Source organism: Macaca fascicularis, chromosome X, assembly GCF_037993035.2.
Source record: "Macaca fascicularis isolate 582-1 chromosome X, T2T-MFA8v1.1".
NCBI classification, from domain to species: domain Eukaryota; kingdom Metazoa; phylum Chordata; class Mammalia; order Primates; family Cercopithecidae; genus Macaca; species Macaca fascicularis.
In genome coordinates, this window is record NC_088395.1 from 32,911,965 (window position 1) to 32,938,768 (window position 26,804).

A 26,804-nucleotide genomic window follows, 5' to 3' on the forward strand; every position below is an offset into this window, starting at 1 on the left:
ATATATGTGTGAATATGACTGTATATATACAAACACACATATTGTATATATGCGTGTATATATATACACACACTCATATGCATACACATGCATATTGTATATATGCATATATATATATATATATATATGGGTATGTGTATTTTTTCCACAAATCCTTCAATCCATTTTGCAGAGGTCAAAGAGACAGTCAGAAGACCCTATGCTCATGTGACTTAAAAATATAATTTCCAAATCAAATTATGGAGTTTGTATGTATAACACATTTATGGATAGAGATACCCATATTCTACTAATCTTTTATTGGCAATAATTTATGTTAAGAATACCCAAGACTGAGAAAGCCCCATTCCTTTGATAGTGATTAAAATTAAAAAATGCCTTTCTTTTTACAAGGCTATATAAACTCACTTATAGACAAGTAATAGAACATACATTTGTGGAAAAAAAAATTACTCACCTATGACTGGGACTTTGTATTTTACCTTATGCCTACTTAATGAAATAAAATTTTGAAAAATATTCCTGTAAATGTACCAGAACCTATTTTATACCATGATGATCCTTAACATTTCAGATGACATGGTTGTATCAATTTAAAAAGTAACACTGTGGAGAAGGGTTTGTTATTGTTAGAAACACACATTTGTTTCACAGGTCAAGGGCAGAAATAAAAAATAAAAGCAAGATTCATGTTACCCAAAAGGAAACCATTCATCAGGATTCTTACCTGCCAGTGGAGGATTATATTCCAAATCAAACCAAGAGTCAGTTTATGATTTCCATCTACGATGTCAGTACTTCCAATATTCACTAAATCAACCTGTTAAAGAGAAGGGGAAAACATTTGAAGGTAAGAAACCAAATGCCTAGTTGCAATAACAATAATAAAAATGTGAAGGTAATTGCATTTAGCTATTTTCAGGGACTCAGCATTAAAGTTTTTAAAAAATAATCTAAAAATTAAACAAAATGCATTAGAAACCACTTTCCACAACAAGCATCCCATATATATTTACTTTTAGCGCATGAATAGATTACTGCAGATTAGAAAGGCCGACTGGAGTATCTCCAAACAAAATGTCATAAAGGATGTCTAAAATTAAGATATGCTTTCTAGTATAGAATTACAACTCAGAAAAATTCACCAGTACTTCCGTCTGTCTCCGAGGAGTGCCAGTATAATTAAGGCTGACTGCATTTTACTAAAATACCTCTGTTTTAGAAAGAATGTTAGGTCTCTAATAAACAATGGAGCAAATTGCCAGCTCTCTTATCTCTGTCTAGGACTGTGTTTGGAAATGAAAATCTGGCAGTGTTTTGCCTTAATCAAGGCAAATCTCTGTGTCTCCTGTCCTTCACACTACTCAAATGTTTAGGTGGAGTAAGGTTAAACACAAGCATCTGAAAAATAAGCATGTGAGAAGATGTTCAATGTTGTTAGCCAGTAGAGGAATGCAAATTATAAACCACAATAATCTATCACTGCGCATGTATCACAATGGTTAAAATTAAAAAATGGTGCCGTAACATGCTGGTGAGGGTGTGGAGAAACTGGATCACTCAACCCCTGCTAGTGGAAATGCAAATGATATAACCACTTTGGAAAACAGTCTGGCAGTTTCTCACAAAACTAAACATGTACTTATTATACAATCTAATAATTGGGCTCTTGGGCATTTATCTAAAGGAAATGAAAACATATGTGCACACAGAAACCTGCACGTAAGTGTTCATACTACCTCTATTTGTAATAGCCCCAAACTGGGAACCCAGATGCCCTCAAGGGTAGGTAAACAAACCATAGTACAGTCACACCATGGAATAACACCCATCAGTGAAAAGGAACAAACTATTGATACATGCAGCACATTAGATGAATTTCATGGGCATTATTCTAAGTGGGGAAAAAGTCATTCTCAAGAGGTAGCATACTATATGAGTCTGTATCTATGACAGTCTTGAAAAGACAAAGTTACAGAAATAGAGAACAGAGTAGCAGTTACCAGAGGTCAGGAATGGGGGTAAGATGTGGGGTAGCTGAATGTCCTTGTAAAAGGACAATATGAGGGAACCTTGTAGTGGTGGAACTGTTCTGATGGTGGATTTACAAATCTACACACGTAACGTTGCATAGAACTAAATACACACATATGCATACACATAAATATGAGTAAAGCTGGGGAAATCTGAATACTATTGGTGGTTTATATGAATGTTGACATCTTGGTCAAGATATCATACTTTCGTTTTATAAGATGTTACTATATCAAAGGGAAGATTAATCAAGACTAAGAAAGCATCATCGTCTGTATTTCATCTGGGGATTCCTCACATGGCAGAAGAAGAGAGAAATTCCTCCATAAGGAAAAGCCACTATAAATTTATCTATTGATTCACTGATTCACTAACTCAACAAATATCTTTTGGCTATATGCCAGGCAATAAGGTACTAAGAGCATGTAAAAGGAAAAACCTTCTGCTTTCATGAAACTTAATTCTAGTGATAAGGCCGGGCGCGGTGGCTCAAGCCTGTAATCCCAGCACTTTGGGAGGCCGAGGCGGGCGGATCACAAGGTCAGGAGATCGAGACCACAGTGAAACCCCGTCTCTACTAAAAATACAAAAAAAAAAAAAAAAAATTAGCCAGGCGCGGTGGCGGGCGCCTGTAGTCCCAGCTACTCAGGAGGCTGAGGCAGGAGAATGGCGGGAACCCGGGAGGGGGAGCTTGCAGTGAGCCGAGATCGCGCCACTGCACTCCAGCCTGGGCAACAGCGTGAGACTCCATCTCAAAAAAAAAAAAAAAAAAAAAAAAAAAATTCTAGTGATAGTGATAATCAGATGATATGCCACTGAAGATTAAAGCAGTTAAGCAGAAAATATGCAATTTTTAGGAAACAGACTCACTCATACTGTGGGAAGCATGGCTTGTAGGTATGTTTTGGCTTGCCATAGACCTGACTCTGGGGAGACTTAGATCAAGTAATAGGCACTTATATTCCAGTAACCCCTACCCAATGTCATAAGACTTGTCACTGTGTACGCAGGAAGATAGTTCCTCCATTTCCTTATCCCCATAAACGGTCTCATAAGGTCCAATTTCCACTATATTCAGGCACTGGGCTCAGGCCTGATAAAGGGAAGCAAGGTACTATCCCTAATGTCAAGAAGTTCACAACAAAGGTCACATAATAAAAAAGTATCTACCATTAGGCTCTAGCAATTCTACCTCTACATTTATAACCAAAATAATTAGAGATTAAGATATTTGTAGACCAATGATCATAATAGCATTATTTGCAATAGGCAAAATGTGAAAACACCCAAATGTCCATCTACAGATAAATGGATAAACAAAATGTGGTATGTACATACAACGGAATATTTTCAGCCTTAAAAAGGAATGAAATTCTGATACAAACTACAACATAAATGAACCTTGGAAACATATGCCAAGTGAAATAAGCAAGACATAAAATGACAAATACTGTATGATTCTACTTATGTGAGGTACCTAAAAAAGTCAAATTCATAGAGAAAAATTGAAGTTATTAAAGGCTAGGGGAGGGAAAAATGGGGAGTTATCATTTAATGAGTATGAGTTCAACTTGGGATGATGAAAACATTCTAGAGATGGAAAGCGGTGATGATTACCCAACAATGAAAATATACTTAAAGCCACTGATTATACACTAAAAAAAGTAGAAAAAATAGTACCTCAAACCCTATTTAGGGCAATGTACCTGAATATACATTTCTCAAAAGACAACAAACTAATGGCCAGCACATAAATGAAATAATATTGAACATCACTAATCATCAGAGAAATGCAAATTAAAACTACAATGAAATATTATCTCACACTGTTAGAATGGCTATTATCAAAAAGACAAAAGACTAAGTTGTGGCCAAGATGTGGAGAAAAAGGAATCTTTGCACACTGTTGGTGGAAATGTAAATTATTGTAGCCATTATGAAAAACAGTATGGAGGCTTCTCAAAAAATTACAAATAAAACTACCATATGATTCAGGAATTCCACTGCTGGGTATATATTCCAAAGGAAATGAAATCAATATGTCAAAGAAATAACTGTACTCCAGTGTACATTGCATTGCTACTCAAAATAGCCAAGATAGGGAATCGACTTAAGTGTCCATCAGCAGATGAAAGGATAAAGAAAATGCAGGTATACACACCTACACACACACACACTGCAATACTACTCAGCCTTAAAAAGCAGAGAATCCTGTCATTTGCAACAACATTAATGAATCTAGAGTACGTTACATCAAATGACATAAGCCAGGAACAGAAAAACATTACATCATGTCACTCGTATATGAAATTTTAAAACGTTGAGCTCATAGAATTGAGAGTAAAACGATGGTTAGCAGGGGATAGAGCTTGGAGGAGGAGGGTTGGGGAGATGTTGGTCAAATGATACTAAATTACATTTAGATAGAAGGAATAAATTCAAGAGATCTATTGTACAACATGCTGACTTTGGTTAACAATAATATTGTATTTTGAAAACTGCTAAGAGAGTAGGTTTTAAGTTTCCTCACCCCCAAATGATAAACATATAATGTATATATTAGCTTGAAACATTCCACGATGTCTAGATATTTTAGAAAATCATATTGTATATGATATATACAATTTTTTGCTAGTTAAATAAAAAAATAGTTGTATGGCAAATTTTATGTTATTTGTATTTCACCACAATAAAAAAGAAGTCATCGGAACACACACACGCACACACAGCAGCAGCCGCCACAGGTAATACCTAAATAAATGTTCTGGCTTTTTTCCAATAAAATTTATATCCATAGGAAAAACAATTAGGTAGGCAACTGTGTCTCATGGAAGCCCAAGGGATGGGAAAAAGGAAGTAACAGTGTGACAAGGTAAGCAAAAGACGTAAGATATATCCATGTATTCAGTATTGATTAAATCTGTAAAGAAAAAAATAGATTGGAATGAAGAAGTGTCAGGTGGAGAAAGCATGCCAGAAAGAGTTCAGATGACTGGGGGTAATTAACTGGGAATATGGAGATATTGTATTCAGGGACAATATGGCAGACAGCTACTCTTTTTATTAGGTTCAGGGGTACATGGGCAGGTTTGTTATATAGGTAAACCGCATGTCATGGGGGTTTCATGTACACTCCTCTCCCTCCCCCCACCTTTTACTCTCAAGTAGGCTCCAGTGTCTGTTGTTCCCCCGTTTGTATCCATGTGTTAACTTTTTTGTTGTTTTTTGGTAGACGGAGTTTCACTCTTGTTGCCCAGGCTGGAGTGCAGTGGCGCCATCTTGGCTCACCGCAACCTCTGCCTCCCGGGTTTCAAGTTATTCTCCTGCCTCAGCCTCCCGAGTAGCTGGGATTACAGGTATACGCCACCACACCCACCTGATTTCGTATTTTTAGTAGAGACGGGGTTTCTCCATGTTGGTCAGGCTGGTCTCCAACTCCCGACCTCAGGTGATCCGCTCGCCTTGACCTCTCAAAGTACTATGTTACAGGCGTGAGCCGCCGCGCCCAGCCTAACTCCCACTTACAAGTGAGAATATGTGGTTTCATTTGGTTTTCTGTACCCGCATTAGTGTGCTGAGGATAATGGCTCCAGCTGCATCCATGTTGCTGCAATCTCATTTTTTTGTCTGGGTTGTATTCCATGTGTATACCTACCATATTTTCTTAATCGGTCTACTGTTGATGGACATTTAGGTTGATTCCACGTCTTCGCTATTGTGAATAGTGCTGCAATAAACATGTATGTGCATGTGTCTTTATCGTAGAACAATTTATATTCCTTTGGGTATTATACCAAATAATGGGGTTGCTGGGTTGAATGGTATTTAAGTTCTTTGAGGAATCACCATACTGCTTTCCACAATGGCTGAACTAATTTACATTCCCACCAGCAGTCACCACACCTGGCCAATATCTTATGCACACATTTTCAGACACGGATGCTTCTATTGTTATTATAAAAATTCACAGGATGTATCTACTAGATCAGAGTGTGTGTATATACATACATAAACATGCTCTAGCAGATAAATCTATATATATACACACACACACATTTCAGGGAGATATAGATATATCTATACATATATACAGATATCTACACATATACACATATATATGTAATTTTAATTTTAGTAGGTGTTTCTACCTGCCTTCCTAGAAACAATGTAGTATTTCATATTTTAACCAGAGTATATAAGGGTAGGCTCTTCTCTCACCAGGAAATTTTTGTTTTGTTTTAGTTTTGGTTGTATGATCAATAAAATACATCACTTTTTTTATTTCTATGATTCCTTGTGCATTTGAATATATTTTTGTATGGCTGACCTATTACAATTCCATCTGTGAATTGTCTGTTAATATGTCTTGCTCATTTATTTCTATATGGTAGTTTTCTTTTCCCTTCTTGAATTTTAAGAGCTCTTGGTAAATAAGAGCTAACATTTATAGAATGCTTACCGCTTCCAAAATGTGATATCTCTTATAATTCAACATAATTTTGTATTTCATTGAAAAGTAAGACTGTCTTACAGATTTATGATTTTTATTTTTTGACTGTTAGTACAAAGGTTAATCTGACATCACAAAAGGAATTGTGGAGTTTTCCTTTTCATATGCTTTGGAATAGCTTAAAGTATATAAATTATTCTTTAAGGGTTAGGTTAAATTCATTTGTGAAGAATCCTACACTTTTCAACGGTACATCTTTAATAACCTACTAAATGTTTTCTGCAGCAATTAGTCTAATTTTCCACTTATTCTTATCTCAATTTTAGTGATTTGTATTGTACTAGAAAATCAAGTTTTCCAGAATTTTGCAAAATTGTTATAAAATTGCTTTCAGTTTTCCTTTAATTTCTTCTGCATCTGCTGTCATGCATCTTTTCTCATTTATCTTGTCTAGTTTTTATTCTAAGTTTTCTTTGTTATGACTGGGATAGCTTTACCTATTTCATTAATCTTTCCAAGAGCCCACTTTTAAATGGATTAATCTTATTCAATTTTCTATGTTGAATGCAATTTTTTTTTCTATTTTTATAATTTCTTAAGATACACACTTCTTTTATTTCTATCTTTTAAAAATCTTATGGCTATACAGTTCTCTCCGAATACAGATTTCACTGTGCCTACACATCATTAGAGTGTGTATGAGTTATATAAATTTCACCAAGAGCTCATGAACACTTTACATTTATGTGCATTTTACTAAGAGGGAAATAGAGTATCAAAAATAAATGAAGCTTCCACAAGGTCTGATTTAAAACTGTGTCTGGATAGAAGATATTTCATTAATTACATCTAGTGAATTCTCCACAAAAAGCTTTAAGAGACTCTCTCCAAGTTAATAAACATTTCACACCATGATATAGACAAGGAATATTATTTTGGTTGTGTTTTGTCTCTTGCTGCACATGTCTTCTTCAAACTACCAAGGAGTATAAGAAACACTAATTAATAACTATGAAGACTCTAGAGGAGGAAGGTATTTGTCATGCCTGAAAAGGTATTGTTCATGGCATTTATATTACTCTTGAATGCCTCATATTGACAGTCTGGTCTGTTTTGGCCATGAATTCTCATAAGCTCGTTGCTGTTATAATGCCGTATTTCTTACTATTAGCTGTAAGTCATAATGTTTTTAGGAATTCAATACTATTTACTCTTAATCATCACCATGCCATACAGTAACTTCTCTTTTACATACTTTTTTCTAATATACATTCTGGAATTATGTCTTTTAAGAATTATCAGTCTAATTGCTAAATAACTGAATGGTAAAAACAAATACTAAAACCTTTTAAAATCTGTGTTAAGTGAATGATTACATTTGTCTACTAAGCAAAACAGAAAACATTAATACGACATATTTAACATACGAGCCTACTGTATCAGTGTTGTGACATGCCCTCTATGGCTGGAAATTAAATATTGGGGTCACTATGGTTACCCAAACTTCTGGTTTCCTGTTTTGCATAATGAAAGCATCTGATACCAAATCAATAGGTGTGAAAATTGATATTCTGTGTGAAAATGTAATAGCATGCCTTGAATTTTTGCAGAAATAAGTTAACCTATGCAGGACATTTGACTTTTGTAGTTCCTGTCAACAGGCCTAAGATTTTACTCATAAAGTAACATTCGATGCTGTCTCAGAGTTTTACACTGTTAGCTTTGGAAGTTGCTTTATTCAAATGTAATTTTGGAGAATAGAAAATCTCCATCGTTTGCTTTGACATAATGGAAACTTATTGTGACTCTAGCAGAATATTTAAATGTGAACTATTTAGAAACATCTCGAGTTAGAATAAGCAGGCTGCAAGAATTGCACATAGAAAATCTAATATCTTGAATTATTCTTTAGAATGTAGTAGTCTCCTGCTGTCTATTTTAAAGGCATGGGACAAGAATTGAAGGGGGTCCCTCTTCTGTCTCCACACTAATACTTACAATATGTAATTTTGTATAACGACATATATTTAGTAATTCTAAGATTCCTATATAATCATTTCAGAGAGCATTTACTTCCAGGTATTCTACCTCCTAAATAAGTTTGCTAACCACTGGGCTATGAAGAACAACTCTCGTCATTTGTTTATTTGAGAGACGCAAAAAAACCTCACTGTTTTGTTTTATCCCAGTTTCCTTTGGGAGCATGGATGTAATTTCTAGCATGGTCAGTGATATTTTCTTCAAGCTACATTTAGATATCCCATGGTGGCTTACAGTAAAGGGATTTATACTTATCATATTGATATATTCAAGATTTAATACTACTTAAGAAGACCTTAATATTAAAGTAAACCTGAAATATGATGGTTTTCTGAAAGATTACTGACAGGAACAAGTTGGTGTAATTTTTTGCTTTACAAAAATAGCAGACTAGGGTTCATCAAACAGAAAACAGTAAATAAGGCTTCAGAATGAGGGGCATGTAACTTGAAAATAATTTCAATAACCAAGTCAAATAATGAAAATTGAAGTTCTTAGGGCAGAGCAGAAGGAGAGAGAGAAGGGAAAATGATGAATAAATGTAAGAGTTATATTCCTGTACAGTGTGTGTGTGTGTGTGATATGTCGTTTCTGTATAAGAGAGAAAAAAAGTGACAAAGTTCTGACAAAGCTTTAATGGATTTTTTTCATACAATTTTATTTTTGTTAGATGCAGAGAGAGATGGATGTTTAGAGGTTTGTGTATCATTTAAGCATTTGTGGTTTTAACTTGGAAGTTGCAGAAAGTTGTATTTCATTCACAGGGGAACCATCATCTTCATAATATATGGTATCTGCCTCTTCTTGCCTTTTTAGACAACCAGTGGCAAGGACATTTCAGAGCTACAAGCTCTAATGAAAACACATCCTGCATCATTCAGCCAATTGAAATTAGACTAAAGCCGGTGGTTTCTCACATTTGTTTCAAAGGAAGTGATTTTCCCAGATCATTTCAGAGTTTGATATTTGTCCTAAGGAGAAGTCACTCTTGTTCCCTCATATGCAGTATAAAATACAAGCATTTTTAAAATTAGCTAAGGGAGGGGGATAAGGGTAAGCCACATTTTTCACTCAGTCTTGGTGATTTTAACTAGATATGAAATGATACAAACTAAATATTATAAAATAATTTCACAGAAAGATTATGAAAGGAACCATGAAATATTCTTAAAAGTTTGAGTTTACTTCCTTAAAAGGAATCTTAAACAATAACTAATGAGGAAATTCCACTCATTGAAATTTATTATGTAAATAGCCTTCGTGACACTGAAACCTCAAGCATGTACTTCCACCATCTATTTGGTTCTTTCATGTTCATTTCTTTCTCATGAAGTGTATATAAACTGAGAAGTTCCTTCCAACATTCTATATAAACAGAATTTGCTTTTTAAACATGTTAAGTGTCTTTTATCAGATGTCTGCCATCATGTAGCCAAGCTAAAGGCTTCTCCATATTCAACAGAAACTTCTCAAGTATTTATATAATCCTTCTAAATACAATGCATTTTTAAAAAGATAAAAAAATATACAAAAAGCAAAGTAGTTTCATTGCCCTGCAGCATGTGCTTTTATACCACATTTAAGATTTACACTGTTTAAAATTTCAAGACTGATGGGCATAAATCATACCTATTTTCTTCCATTGAGAGACGCATGTATTGAATCTTTTATTAAATCATAAATAGTTCAATATATACAACCTAAAGGGTGGGCCATATTGCCACTGTGGACCTGGCTTTCCAATGACAGCTTTTTATTCCCTTCTGTATCGCCATATTCCAAGGATTATTTTTGATTCATATATAGAAATTTACATTAGATAATTTTTGAAACACATTTTGGCCTTGACATATTACAAGATTTAATTCTCGGTAACCCACTACAAAGATAATATCTCTATCTTCAGTGATTAAGTTTTACATATTTAGTCATTCTTTAACTATTTTTGACCACTCACTATATGCCACGCGTAGAATGTTAAGAATAGAGATAAATTTAAAACTAGACTGTTTCAACAAATTGCTTATGGACAAGTGAAATGTTAAATTTTCTTTATATTTTGGATGTGTTTATGATCACTCTGATACATCGCAGGAGAATTATTTTTAATGGAGTCATGTTTTCATTTACTTATCTACTGCCTCTTTGACAATAAAGAATCGACGCAGTTAATACAAATATCTTATAATCCTAAGAAAATATGAACATTTAATGGCATGAAAGACATAAAACAAATATATAAAAATAGAAGTTTTGATGCAGGTAATCTGGTTGAACGTATTAATAAAATGCAAACTAAACTTTTTGGGAAAGTAGCTCTTTTAACTAAACTCAACAAAATTTCTTATATAGAATATATACTAGAGGGCATTGCTTGAGAAAATGGACACTGTCCTCAATACTTTCACAACTTAGAATGAACGATACATATACTTTCTGTATATTATTTAATTTGAATTGTTATATTAGGTATCTTTTATCTGGCAATATAGAATGTCACTTTAACAACAAAATCAACCCATATAGCCCCATCTTTTTAAGCTCAAGTCATGTACGCTCATTTCAAGGAAAAAAAAGCAATAGCTACAATAAAAATCTTAAAAGATACTTGAGTGACATTATAAAAAACTAGATGTACCATATGACCCAGCCATCCCATTACTGGGTATATACCCAAAGGATTATAAATCATGCTGCTATAAAGACACATGCACACATATGTTTATTGCGGCACTATTCACAATAGCAAAGACTTGGAATCAACCCAAATGTCCATCAGTGACAGACTGGATTAAGAAAATGTGGCACATATACACCATGGAATACTATGCAGCCATCAAAAAGGATGAGTTTGTGTCCTTTGTAGGGACATGGATGCAGCTGGAAACCATCATTCCCAGCAAACTATCACAAGAACAGAAAACCAAACACTGCATGTTCTCACTCATAGGTGGGAACTGAACAATGAGATCACTTGGACATAGGAAGGGGAACATCACACACCAGGGCCTATCATGGGGAGGGGGGAGGGGGGAGGGATTGCATTGGGAGTTATACCTGATGTAAATGACGAGTTGATGGGTGCAGCACAGCAACATGGCACAAGTATACATATGGAACAAACCTGCACGTTATGCACATGTACCCTAGAACTTAAAGTATAATAATAATAAACAATTTTAAAAAATTATATTTCAATTTAAAAAAATATATTTTTAAACAATACTATTTATAGTCATAATTATCCCAGCAGACCTCCGTATGTGAACATAATAGGTAACTGAGTGTATCAATTTTAAGTTGAATATATAAGAAATAAATCAATACTATTTTCCCTTAAAGCAAGAGGTATACTAAAGGGGATGGGAAGAATAAACTCACCCAGAAAATTATTTTAAAAGAGAACATGCTGCAATTTGAGTAGTTATATTATCTTCCATCTGAATGTGAGTTTAATGAATACGAGATTATGTTTGTGTATCTTCCATAACAAGTATTTTGAAAGAAGTAAACATTTACTATTAATGCATTTCGCAGATGATAAAGTGGATCAAAGTCATGGCATCATTTGCCAAAGACCCAATAGTTGATAAGTTACAGAGTTTACAAGATCTACCTCTTCTGCAAACTTGAGAATTAATTCATATGAAGTGCAGATATTTTACAGGCCTATTGTGTGGATTGACAATTTCGTGTAAGAAATACTTGTCTAACAAATTAAATTTGCAATTTGTATTTTAATACTAGATTTTATGAGTAATAAATGGAAGTAGTTTATAGTCAAATATATTCTGACATGCTCCAAAATATATATTATATGGCTATTTAAGTTTCTGAATATTTAAAGGACACATAAAATTCTAGTTTTAAGAACATTTTAGAATCTTCTTTATCTAACATTATATGCCAGCATGTGAACAGTATATCATTTTTCAGATCAGTGATATTTGACAACCATTCAGTCTAATTCAGTGACAATTTCCAATGATGGGATTAAGTGAATATTTGAACATAGCTGTCATCTGAATTTCCGCCCTAGACTTTTTAAATACTCACCTTGGATTTGTGATTTAATATATAGCAATGACTCTATTTGCTTTGTAGCATCTCACATTGTAGATTTGAAGTTACTTGGTAAAACTTGCCACCTTGTGATAGACAATTGATGAGCTGGTACAATGAACATAATTATTAGATCTACAACCATTGTCAGTTAATATTAAATTATATTAAGTCAGCAAAGTCTTGGTAATGTTCCTAGGGTATATTTCAACACTATACCTTTTGTATGAATCTTTATAAGAGGCATTAGAATTCATAAAATGTAAGCATGGAAATCCTAAGAGGGAAGACAAGGACACAAGCTTAGAGAAAGGAAGACAGATCATAATATATCTGGGGGGGGGGGGGTGTAGTTTAAAGCACCATAGACAGTTAAATCTCTATCAAATTTGCAATTTCTAAGTTCCTTTACCATACCAAAAATTAATCATTAAACTAGACACAAAATGATTAAAAGTGCCAATACCTAATAGAGAATACTCATTGATCACAACTTAGTTATATCCAAGGAAAATATATTGACAAGCCAGTTTAAATTACCTATTAAATATCTTTGAGAGAAGAGAGTTCAGGAAGTGTAGAATTGAATTTAAAATGCATAATGAATGGCACTACTCACAAACAAAAGTGGGACAGGGCAAAGAAATAATAGAAAGGCTGTATAAGAGATGTTTCATCTTAGCTGGGATATGCTCTACCTTCAAAAGCTCGTAAATAAAAAGAAGCTATGGATACATTTTTACCTAGAGCTGATGTGGAGTCAAGAATAACCACTTAGTAGCATATTCTCCCCTTTCTTAGGATTTTGTATTTTGTTTGCTTTTTAAAATCACAACCAACTATTACAAATGAGCTTTGCTCTCAGCAAATATCGCAATAAAGGTATCACTGCACTTGGAAGTACTTTCTTCTCAATAAGTGACTTTCCAAAATACATTATTGATAGCAGGGATAACTTCATGCTAAAACAGCCACCACAAAGAATGCAAATCGGAACACAAACGTGGTGTCTGAGCTCTACAGATATAAGCTGAGTGGCATTCAAGTGAAGATAACAAGTTAAACACCAGGACAGGGAAAGGAAAGGAAACTGGGGAACAGGGTTAAATTGAGGAGCTAGTTTAGAACTACAGAATATGCTAGAACTAGTGATTTATGGCAAAGGGACAAGCTAAAATGGAGGAGACCCTAAGGAAAAAAAAGAAAAATGACCTTGACCTTATGATCCTGAAATTACCAAAAAGTATCATTTTGAAAAGACACTTCTAATATTCCTTTAAAAATGAGAGGGCTAGTTTTTTGAGTGATTTTTAAAGCCAGGACTTATTTTTTAATAGGTTTATAAGAAATATGAAGGCTGTTCATATGATTTTCTATTAGCAATTATCAATTTCCTGGTGTGTGGACAAACTTATCACTGGTGTTCAATTTTTTTTTTTCTTTTGGAGACAGAGTCTTGCTCTGCCAGACTAGAGTGCGGTGGTATGATCACCGCTCACTGCAACCTCCACCTCCCGGGTTCAAGTGATTCTCATGCTTCAGCCTCCCCAGTAGCTGAATTACAGGCACCGACCACCACACTTGGCTAATTTTTTTTATTTTTAGTAGAGACGGGGTTTTGCCATGTTGGCCAGGATGGTCTCGAACTCCTGACCTCAGGTGATCTGCCCGCCTCAGCCTCCCAAAGTGCTGGGATTGCAGGCATGAGTCACCACGCCTGGCCTCAACTTCATTTTTTATAATAAACATATATAGTATTTTGGCGTAGAACCCGTTTTTGGTTTCTGTATCTCTTATATTTAATATTTCCCTTCCATTTTTAAACTGCATACATTTATTTTTCTCCCTCCCTGTTCGGATCACTTTCATAAGATATTAATCTATTTCATATTATAAGGAACTAGCTTTATATTTTATCTAGTGTTTCTTCTGTTTATCTTTAGTTCCTACTTTCCTTAGAGCATTTTTGTAACATTTTTAGTTGAAAGCTTGATTTATCTTTTTTTTTAATGAAGATAAAATCAAAGACAAAAATTCAGCCTCTCCGTAGAGCCTAAGCCATTTCTTATGGGTTTTCATGTGGAATGCTTTTTCCTTCACAAATGTAGTTTTATACTCTTGGTTTCTTATTTAACAAGCCTTAACCAAATTGAATTTACAAGTGTATTATTAGTTTCTAGTGTTATTAAATATGAATTTTGAAAGTTTGTGTGTAATGACATTTTCACTGCAATCAAATATATTATCCATTTATAATTTGTGTATGTGGCAGGAAATTTTTTTAGTATTTTCCTATGCCTTCAGTAAGTTCACAACAAAGGGCAGATATCAGAAGTGACTCTTAGCTTGTCTTTTCTGGCTCTGGTTTTCTCCAGAAGAATAAGGAGGAGTCCTTAGTCCCCAAACTAGCCAGAAACCACTTCTCCCTGTCATCGAATAGAAGTGGTATGGCCTCAAAGGTGATTGGCTTCCCAGTACATCCAACAAAGAATGGGCCCTAGCCAACATTAGAGTTCTCAGTATGCAGATTCTCAAGTCCTCATTTTGCCCAGAAACAAAACAAAACAAGACACCTGAAATGCCAATTATACTGTTTTCCACTCCTGCTTCACTAACCCACCAAACTTCACCTCTTCTTTGTATGCCTATGACTACATCACCTAGCATCTCTTAACCTTGGACTTCTGGTTAGACTAAACTAAGGAGCAGCACTGGCAGGACATTGGAGGATTCTATGGAGAGCCTAAGGTATCACCTTCTCTCAACTTCACCAGGCAATGATTTGAAAATAACTGCATTCTTTAGATACCTAGGGGCTCAGTTCACAGTTGTATCCAGTGGCCCTCTCCCAAAGTGAGGGATTTTATCAAATTCATAGCCCTCTCCCCTTGACTGCTTAGGTTTAGATGTAGTAAAGGTTATTAACTCGTGCTAATCCCTGCATTCTTCACCACCGTTTACTTCCTTTAATCCTGCCCACATTTCTATAAATATTCCCCTCATTACACTCTTCAACTTTTTGTGTATGCCACGTGTTTAGTATCAGGACAGTTAATACACTTGACTTCACAAAATACCTTAAAATTGTATAGTGAATATATCAGTGGATACCTCAATGAACTAAAGATGAAAATGCGTTTGCCCTGCCTGTGAAAGACATCACATAGATCTACTGAGCTCTAGCCATTCCATAGGCTTAGGGGAGAGCATTTCCAATAATTTTCTGAATGCCTGGTTGAGAGTTCAGATTTGAATTTAGTTAATATAACTGAAGTTTTTAAACTATTGCTGTTCTTGCACATCCAACTTTATAGGGGGATTTATTGATAATGCTCACATTTTATAGAAATATCTACTATGATTTTGGAGTGTGGAGATACAGAAAATCACTATTAAATCTACAGTTATTTGTACTCTCAATCTTTTGCTGTTAAATGTGTTGTAAACTTAACAGTGGTGAATTAATGGCTCTAAAAATATATTTCCATCAATTTCTCTTCGTGGATTTAACAACATTTCTACTATGTGATATGTTTTCGTTATCGACTATAACTGTCTTGAATAAAATGACACTCTAAGTTAGTATTCTATCACTGATTTTTCATTTTATCTGATCTTTTTTTGTATTATACTTTAAGTTCCTGGGGTACATGTACATAATGTGCAGGTTTGTTAAATAGTTACACACGTGCGATAGTGGTTTGCTGCACCCATCAACCCATCACCTAACATCAGGTATTCCTAATTCTATCCCTCCCCTAGCCCCCAACCCCCAAACAGGCACCAGTGTGTGATGTTCCCCTCCCTGTATCCATGTGCTCTCGTTGTTCAGCTCCCACTTATAAGTCAGAACATGTGGTGTTTGGCTTTCTGTTCTTGTGTTACTTTGCTGAGAATGATGGTTTCCAGCTTCATCCATGTCCCTGCAAAGGGCATGAACTCATTTTTTATGGCTGCATAATATTCCATGGTGTATATGTGCCACATTTTCTTAATCTAGTCTATCATTGATGGACATTTTGCCAACATACATATGAAAAAAATGCTCATCACTGGTCATTAGAAAAATGCAAATGAAAACCACAATGAGATACCATTTCACACCAGTTAGAATGGCAATCATTAGAAAGTCAGCAGAAGATGCTGGAGAGAATATGGAGAAATAGGAATGCTTTTATACTGTTGGTGGGAGTGTAAATGAGTTCAACCGTTGTGGAAGACAGTGTGGCGATTCCTCAAGGATCTAGGACTAGAAATACCATTTGACCCAGCAATCCTGCTACTGGATATATACCCAAAGGATTATAAATCATTCTACTATAAAGACACATGCACACATCTGTTCACTACTGCACTATTCACAATAGCAAAGACTTAGAACTATTACTGATTTTTAAAATAACCTGATTTAATGACCGATTTCAAGCAACCATTGTCATCTCATTTAGACCTGAGTCGAAATGCCAGCAGTGGCTCACCATGCTTTCTTCCTCCCACCCCCACCTCACTACCTCTCTGCTATCCTTCTCTGCTGTTTCCTTCATCTCTATACTCAGTCTACTCCACCTGCTGAGTCCTCATTCCAAATGCTTTTTCACCTCAAGGTCTTTATTACTCTGCCTAACCCATCTTCCTATAATTCCACGGCTCACTCCCTTTCTCCAAGTCTCTGCTCATATAGGAACTGAACCAAAAGGTCTCCTCAGACCTTAGTCTTTTTGTTCACTTAACTGTCACTAAGTATACATGCTTCATGTCGCCTACCATGGGGCTGTTATCTGTGACCGAAAGGACTGCACTTGCTCTGATACCAATCAATCTTACATACCTGTGAATTTTAAAAGGAAATTTGAAATGGCCCCATCTACTAATGTGATTATTTGTATCCTGCACAGGCTCACTGATATAGAACACACCCAAGCTCATCTTTAGAAAAAAATCCTGCTTGAGCATTTTGATTTATTCTTCCTAATAATCAGACTAAAGTTGTACTTTTTTTTTGAGACGGAGTCTCTCTGTGGCCAGACTGGAGTACAGTGGCAGGATCTCGGCTCGCTGCAACCTCTGCCTCCTGGGTTCAAGTGATTCTCCTGTCTCAGCCTCCCAGTAGTAGCTGGGACTACAGGCACCTGCCACCACGCCCAGCTAATTTTTGTGTTTTTAGTAGAGACGGGGTTTCACCATGTTGGCCAGGATGGTCTCAATTTCTTGACCTCATGATCCACCCACCTTGGCCACCCAAAGTGCTGTGATTACAGGCATGAGTCACCGCACCTGACCTGCATTTGCTTTTGAACATCCATGTGTTATCGTTCAGCCACAGGCTAAGGTAAAGGTTCCTTTGTTCCAAGTTTGGTTTCTGCATGAGAACATCTTGAGGTTTTGTCCTCTAACGCAGAGGCCAGCATCTTATGCAGTTCCCCCTTAAAGCCCTAGCTCAGATGAAAGCATCATTAACATCTGCTTTTGAGCAACTCCTCAAATTCAAGCCATTATTTTGGGGCCTTTTCCCTCCTAAAACATTAGGAGGTTCTCTATTTTCTATAAGAGATGTTGCCTTCCAAGAAGAGATTCCTATGATATTAATCATATTCTGATTTTATATTCACTTATATTCATTTAATAATTTCATTAGAAAACATGGGGTCTATGATCAGATTGATATATACGGCCCTTGTTTGGAGTTTTGGAGGTTGTAAGGTCAGGTTTACTTTCCCCTAAGTTCCTCTTTGAAATTGAAGTGTAATACGCATATAGAAAATTATATGTAAGTGTACAACTTGATGAGTTTTCTTACAGTAAATACATGTATAACATCTATCAGGTCAAAACATGGAACAGTGAGCACCTCAGAAGAGTGTCTTATGCATTTTACTGACTTGCTCCTTTCAAAAGTTAACCACTCTCTTCAATTTTAAACACATGGAAACATTTTGCCCGTTTTTGAAATTTAATTGAAATAGTAGGTATACTTTGTCTCATTTATTTCACTCAAATATCTTTCAACAACTTCATCTTGTGTACTGTGTGTGTAGCTATCATTTGGTCATTTTCATTGCTTTGTAATATCCCATCATGAGAATATATCAGTCACTTCCAGTTTGGGCTATCACAAATAAAACTGCTATGAACAGTCTTATATATACCTATTATTTGCAAACTGGGAAATGTATTTCTGTAACTTATATGTCTACAATAGAACTGCTAGGTGGTAAGAAATGTGCATTTTCACATTTAGTAGATTATGCCCCACCCTTTAGTTGTCTGAATTATATATTTCCACAAGTTAGTTTTGAGACTTCCAGTTGATCCATGTCCTCATCAACATGTGGCATTAGTAGTCTATTTCAGTCATTTTGGTAATTTTGTATCAGTATATCTCATTGCAGTTCTATTTAAATTTCCCCAGTTACTGCTGAGGTTAAACATTTCTTAAATATGATTCTTGAATTTGTGAACACCTTTTGTGTTCCTGTTCAATTTTAGTTTCTCATTCTATAAAACCTGAAATTTAAAAAAATAAGAAAAATAGAAGACTGGGATACTCCATATTGCAAATGTGTCAATTATTCTCTATAGATTTTAACTCAATGCTAACCGTAACTTCGAATGCACATGGAAATTGAAAAGATTACAAAACAAATACAAAAATAGAAAGGGCCAATAACCAATAAAATCTTGAACAAAGGGGAAAAACCTAGTTCGCCAGATACTAGGCTGCATTATAAAACTACATTACTCCACATGACATGGTATTTGTGTGTGTAGAGAGAAATAGAACAATGGAGATGAATTGAAGTGCAAAAATAGACCCACATATGTATTGACAAACTTTTATGACATACTACTGTGAAGCAATGAGGAAGCAGCACTATTTTTAATAAATGGTGCTGTGTCAATTAGATTTCAAATAAAATAGTCTTAACCCATTCCTCATACCATATGCAATAATCAATTTCAGATAAAACAGATCCAAAATCAAATGGTAAAATAATGATTCTATAGATAATAACCCCGTATAGCATCGTAATAGTTTTGTGTAGGCCAGTATTTCCTCAACAGGACGTAAAAATATAAACTATAAGTTTTAAAGAATAAACTATACCCAAATGAAGAACTTGTTTTTATTAAAATTTACCATTGAAGTGAGTAATAAGGTAATCCAGAGAAGGAAAATACATTTGCAACTCAAAACAAAGGGTTCATATCCAGAATATAGCAATAACTCAATTTTGATGAAGTCCAAGTTCACTTTTCTCTTTTTGAAACATGCTTTGGATTCAGGTATCATAACTATTTGTCTATCCCAAAGTCATATAAATTTCCTTCTATGGTTATCTGTTTTATTGCCAGGATTTTTCTGGTTCCCTTGGAGTAGGCAGATAGCCAGCAATCAGTAGGCAAGGGAGTCCCCTAAGAAAAGTCCTGGAGATGCTGTTTCACTGAGTCAGTGCTGCTGGCTGACAGTCAGCAAAACAGACAATGACTGCACTGGCCATGCTGATTATGTCTGGCGTTGTGGCTGGGCTCCTCTAGCCCCAAAGGGGACTTATCAGGCCCTTGCCAGAGATAACCACACTAGGGATTTTTCCCCACTGACAAACATGCACACACTCCTCCGAAAACTTGCTGTATTCTTTTGCTCACTGTAATAGCGTTTAACACACACACACACACACACACACACACACACACACACACACACACCCTGGGTGGTGATTTTAGATGCCAATGGGATATGGTATGTGTACTAGCATGTACAACCAGAGCATGTGTGCCCCAAAAACCTCCCAAAACATACTTGCAAGTAACACCCCCAATACACCCTTTCATGATTTATCACATAAGAGTCTCAAAGTTCCCCAGCACTAGCTGCTGCTGGCTCCTTGTTCTTTGTGTTCACATGCATTCAGTGTTTAGCTCCCACTTATTGAGAATATGTGGTATTTGGTTTTCTGTTTCTGTGTTCATTTACTTAGGATAATGACCTCCAGCTTCATCCATGTTGCTGCAAAGGACATGATCTAATTCTTTTCTGTGGCTGCATAGTATTATATTCCATGCTGTATATGTACTACCCTTTTTGTTTTTTGTTTTGGAGACGGAGTCTTGCTCTGCCTCCCAGGCTAGAGTGCAGTGGCATGATCTCCTCACTGCAACCTCCAGGTTCAAGCAATTCTCCTACGTCAGCCTCCCGAGTAGCTGGGATTACAGACATGCACCAGCATACTCAGCTAATTTTTGTATATTTCGTAGAGACAGGGTTTCACCATGGTGGCCGGGCTGGTCTTGAACTCCTGACCTCTGGTGATCCACCGACCTCGGCCTCCCACAGTGCTGGGATTACAGGCATGAGCCACCACGCCCAGCCTGTACCGCATTTTCTTTATCCAGGGTTGACTTTTATACGAGATCCAAAAGTTTGTTTCTTTAAATGACATTTTCTTGGTGGGGACAGTCCAACTACATCAAATTAAATCTAATAATTCTATGTTCTGCTCTTTTCTTCAGTGTTACATTTTGAAATGGAATATGATATTTTGATATTTCAAGGACATTTTGTGTAACTTTAATATTTTTAACAATTTTCATAACATAGATGACACCGATATTTCTAAAGGGTCTATCGGACTAATAACAAAATCAGTTCATAGATTATTCTGGCTATAAAGTGAAAAATCTACAGCTAATTTCTTCATAAAGACAAACATCTCTGTAAAATAACTTTCATAGGTTAAAGGTGACAATGACCCTGAATTCATAAAAATCCGCCAATTAATTGCTGCACAGTTTGTTTCCATATCTTGTGTAATGTCATCTCCCTGCCAGATAAGTTGAGCAATATTTGGGGGAGTATATTGTTATTAATCTATCCCTGCTTATGGTTATTTTAAGAGTAAGTGATCAACATACTCAACGTACTTGAGTTTATCTTTGAAAGAGAAGGGTAATGTAATCAGGGATCTACTAAGTGCCTGGTGAATGTATTGGTCGATTAGGCAGATTTTAGGATGTTAATAAGAAAGGAGGACTCTGCCTCCAATGCCGTGACACAGGTGAAGAACCACCAAGTGGTTCAGAGGAGATTAGAACTCTGACCTGCCTACTTGGTTTAGCTGTGATTACTTCTTCTAATACAACACACACATTTTAATCCAGTTAAATATAAACCAAAAATAGAAAACAAATCTGTCATTCTTACCCCAAGTAAAAAATATTGATGTTTCTGTATAATTTATATGCTTGGAGACAACATTTAATAAGTGTTGGCTTGATTTAAACGAATGTCATTATCAGGTTTAACCACACTTAGTATATCAATATTTGGTATAGTAAAATCCATGTGTTGCACCGAGCACTGCTATAAGAAACTGAGTTCACTGGGCATGGTGGCTCACGCCTGTAATCCCAACACTTTGGGAGGCTGAGGCAGGTGGATCACCTGAGGTCAGGCTTCAAGACCAGCTTTGGCCAACATAGTGAAACCCTGTCTCTAATAAAAATACAAAAAATTAGCTGGCCATGGTGGCATGTGCCTGTAATCCCAGCTACTCAGGAGGCTGAGACAGGAAGACAGGAGAATAGCTTAAACCCGGAAGGCGGAGATTGCAGTAAGCCAAGATCGCACCACTGCACTCCAGCCTGGGGAGACTCCATCTCAAAAAAAAAAGAAAAAAGAAAAAAAAGAAAAAGAAACCGAGTTCACTGCAGGACTTTGTCCAAACACAGCTGCATGAAGTAAAATCTGAAAACAGAGAGCAGCCTATCAGGCCTGGTCTATGCCTTTCCCTTCCCTCTGTGGCAGCATGCATTTGCTTCCTCAATTATATTAGCCACAATCAGACATACACGAATTACAACATGTGCTCTCAAATAAGAACCGGTCTGATTTACAAGAGAATTCGAGGTACTTCCTCTGCATGTGGGGCCAAAGCCCTCACTCAAACATGAGGCATGCTGTCTCACAGCATCCAGACCTTGTCCAGGGCACTACTTACATTATTGTTCTGCAAAACCCGCAGTGCCTTGTTGACATTGTTCAGGGCATGAACTCTTGTGGATCCTTTTTCTTTTGGCTGCGAACAAGACAAAACAGTGTTCACTGTCCAGCAGAGAGACCGACAATCTACTAGAAATGAAACCATTTATGAATTTCACTATTAAGTTTGAATATTGTAAATGAACACAGCCTGTGAGGCATTAATATCATGAATCTAAATACTTTGGGCTAATCGTCCTTGGCCTGGTAGATTTTTAGCATAAACCAACCACTCTATAAGAATGACAACACTTTTTCTTTGCAAAGTCTATTTTGGTATGATTGTTCCTTCATTCTACAGCTCAGTTGGGGATTACTGCATGACCACCAATGAGAGAAACATCAGCATGAATAAAAACATCTTCTAGTAAGATAGAAATACAAGTTAATTACCAAACTTTTCAGGAAAATTTAAAGAAGATTTGACTCTAGCAAAATTATATAATGCCAAATAGGGTTAAATAAACCTTTTCTGCAAAGATTACCTTAATTGTCCTTGTCATTGGAAGCTCTAAACCTCAATCATCTTTGGTTCCCTAATTTTATTCTCAAGCCCAAGAGTTGTATCTTATCCTGTAATTTTTAAACCGACATCTGCATAGTTCATTGCAATATACAAATTAACTCATTTATTAAGTTGTAGAGTTTTAGAAATTCTACCATTATGATACCTGTTGTATTTACTTTTTATTTTCATTTCTTTCACCTTACTACCAAGCCCTTATTAGCTATTGCCCAGAAAAATATAACCTCATTCCCTTCTCTTCTCACTCACCATTTGTTTCATCCTTCCTGCATATCGTCAACAATGATGTTCCTGAAGTAAGCCCACTGCCAATGCAAACCACTTGCAAAGTTCTCATCTAAACATTTGGGTGATTATAGTTAACAGTTAAGGGCAAGAGCTACAAAGCTGGCTGTCTGGGTTCAATTTTCAGCTCTGCCATTTTTGTGCTGTGTGACCTATGTAAAAAACTTAATCTCCCTGTATACCAGTTTTCTCATCTGTTAAGAATGGACTTAATGAAAATATTAGCAAGAGGCATACACAAATTACAACATGTGCTCTCAATAAGAACTGCTCTGATTCACAAGAGAATTTGAGATACTTTCTTCTCTGCATTTGGGGCCAAAGCCCTCACTCAAACATGAAGCATGCTGTCTCACAGCCTCCAGACCTTGTCCAGGGCACTAGTTATTGTTCATATTGCTCAAACCATTGTACATATGGTTTCTGGGAGGATTTAGTGTGTTAATATGCATAAGGCACTTAGATTGGTGCTTGTCACACATATTTGGTACAACATTAATATTATTGATTTTGTAGTATGTGCCAAGTACTTTGAATGCACTACCTTTAATCCCTGTCTTGCAAGGCAGTTAGTTTCATCCCCATTGTACAGAAGTGAACTTCAGGTTAAAATATCCAATATATAGATTACCATATAACTAATCATTGATGGAGCCAGGACCCAAACTTTTGTCTGTCTGTAGAGCCCAAGTCTTGCAAATTTATTTCCTTCTTCTCTACTTACCTTGTGTATGTACCAAACAAATAATCTATTTCTATTTCTTGCATTTAACTCCTATACTTTCCAACAATACTCCTGATCTTTCTCAAGTAGTTCCTTACCCTACAACTCCTTATCATTTGCACTGCCTGCTGAACAACCCAAATTAAGCTAAAGCCATCTTCCTCTCCAAGGTGACTTGCCTGATATCCTTTATAACACAGTATTGATATCTCATTCCTTTGATTTCATAAAACATTAAGGCTAACCTTATGAACCAGAATCTCCATTTTTACCTGTTAGATTTTCCTCCAAGAATGTTAGAATGATATTGGTTTATATTCTGGTATTTTCCCCACTTTCCACCAAAAAGAGGAAGAAAAATAAGGCCATAGAAAGACATTAAAAAAAAAAGCAACAGCCAGACATGGTGGTTCACACCTGTAATCCCAGCATTTTGGGAGACTAAGGCAAGTGGGTCACTTGAGGTCAGGAGTTCGAGACCAGCCTGGCCAACATGGTAAAACGCCATCTCTACTAAAAATACAAAACTTAGCCAGGCATGGTAGAACATGCCTGTAGTGGCCGAGGCAGGAGAATTGCTTGAGCCCAGGAGGCAGAGGTTGCAGTGAGCCAAGATCATGTCACTGACTCCAGCCTGGGCGACAGAGTAAGATTCCATCCAAAAAAAACAAAGTGTGAAAGAAAAGCAGCAAATAACCAATCTTCTTATGTATATACAGATAGCACACAAGTTTAATGGTAATTATAGGACTTAAAGTTTTGAAAATAATTATTCAGATCCATCCTCTGCCCAGTAGACAAAAGCCATATATTTCCTTTTAATCAGTTACATAATTATAGTCATAAGATTTAGCAACATTCTCCTTTGTATATCATACTCACATTAAATGTACACATGTGCATATGTATTAGAACCAAAGATAGTCTCTTTTAAAAAGCTGCAGTTTCTGATCCTGAAGTGGGAACTTAAAATCTGCCCCTATTAGAGTCTCCTTGAGGAGTATTTCCTATTTTATGATTGTAAGGCAAGTACCTTCCTTTTAACCCTGGGGATGCTCTGAGCCAATAATCCAAATGCAGATGCTTCTGAGTAGAATACTAAAAATGTCTGTCCAATAGTATACATGGACTCCCATTAGGAGAAGATGTATCTCTCTAGAAATGTAGAAGTCAAGACAAGGTATACAGAATTGGAGTCGTGGGATTGGAAGCATTCGTTAGAGAGGTGATTCTGCTTTACCGGAAAGGCAAGATCCTCAGACCATGGCTGACAGGTCTGTGATTAGGACAAACAATGGTGTACGAATTCTGTTAGTAGCAGTATCTGAAATTATGTAATCTATACTGGCATGTGTAAATGTTTGGTGATTTTTCCCTACCTGGCCAATCTCATGGATATTTTGTTTGATACTTTTTTCTTTAGTGCTATTACTAATTAGGTTCATTTTGTATTAGTGTCTATGTATGTATGTGCATAAATGAAAATCATGTGGATTTTTTAATTTTGCCAAAATTATTTTTTCTTCATATCAGATGGGTAGTGTGCCAACATCCTAAGTTTAGAGGAAGGCATATCTCAAATCTAAGTATAAACACCCAAATCATGCTTATGAATTACAAAAGGATCTGAAATTATCTTAAACATTATGTCTGTACGAAATGTGTTAACTCTGACAAAATTTCTTTGGGTGATACACGGGTTGACTCAGTCAGGAAAAAGACCAGGAAGGATTGTAGCACAGGAGAAGTGATTATGCAGATATACTTGGAAGTGAAAAGACAACAGAGTCATACAGAGGGCCAGGACAGGCTGAGTAAGCCATAATCTTTGAAAGATTTTTCATGAACATTTGGAAGACACTGGGACCTCTAGTATTCGGTAACTGAAAGTAGGACTGACTCCAGAATTCAGGAGAAATGATATACACAGAGACACACTGATTTCTATAAATATATTACATATCCATATATATGTAAATTGTTCACATAGGAGATGAATTATACACAAATGTATCTCTAACTAGTGAAATTAAGACTAAGTTTACACAATGACCTCAAATTGGCTCAAAGCAAACAGTTCAGCTATAAGGCAATAAATCTGATTTTTCCCCTTGACTGAAGTTATTATTTCAATATGTCATCAAGTTGTTCTTATATTAGTACAAGTTCAGACTTCTTGAAAATATATCAGTTTTAATATTAATCTCACATACTTGAAGATAATAAATGAAAGCATAAGGGATGTCTCTTCTCTATAGGACTTCAGGATTTAATTGAGGAGGGATGTCAGTCATACACTAAAAACAAGACAAAATGGGCATTCTGTGGAATTTGAGAGGGAAAAAAAATCAGCAAAGGTAATGTGGGAAAAGCTTTACTGAGGAGAAATCAAGGTTTCTGGGAGACTGTTTGGGTAGACAGAAGTACAGAAAGAAATGGAGGCAAGTAAAACAATGTAGGCAAAAACCCAGAGATACCTGACAGTATATACTGAGAAAAAAGTGGCTTAGCCTAAGAGTTATAGGAAGCAAGTTGGGGGAGATAGCATTTTTGCTAATTGACTTTGGACGACAGCTTCAGTTTGTATAATAAAACAAAATCTGTGTGTGTCTGTGCGTGTCTGTGTGCATGTGCTGGGGAGTTG

At 36.0% G+C, this 26,804-nt stretch overlaps 1 protein-coding gene and 1 non-coding gene across 14 annotated transcripts in view; both read right to left on the bottom strand.

Moving 5' to 3' along the window:
- Positions 1-26,804, bottom strand: part of DMD (dystrophin) — a 2,153,717-nt gene that overhangs the window by 1,755,734 nt on the left and 371,179 nt on the right. For all 13 annotated transcript variants that reach the window (XM_015443662.3, XM_065538825.1, XM_065538826.1 and 10 more), the window contains 2 exons: positions 22,585-22,662; positions 728-820 (listed from right to left, as the gene is read on the bottom strand). In XM_015443662.3, the coding sequence (XP_015299148.3) occupies positions 728-820; positions 22,585-22,662 (171 nt within the window). The remainder of the gene's footprint in view (positions 1-727; positions 821-22,584; positions 22,663-26,804) is intronic.
- Positions 25,688-25,786, bottom strand: LOC123571527 (small nucleolar RNA U13). Its single transcript, XR_006695677.1, has one exon. It is a non-coding gene; the product is annotated as a small nucleolar RNA U13 (small nucleolar RNA).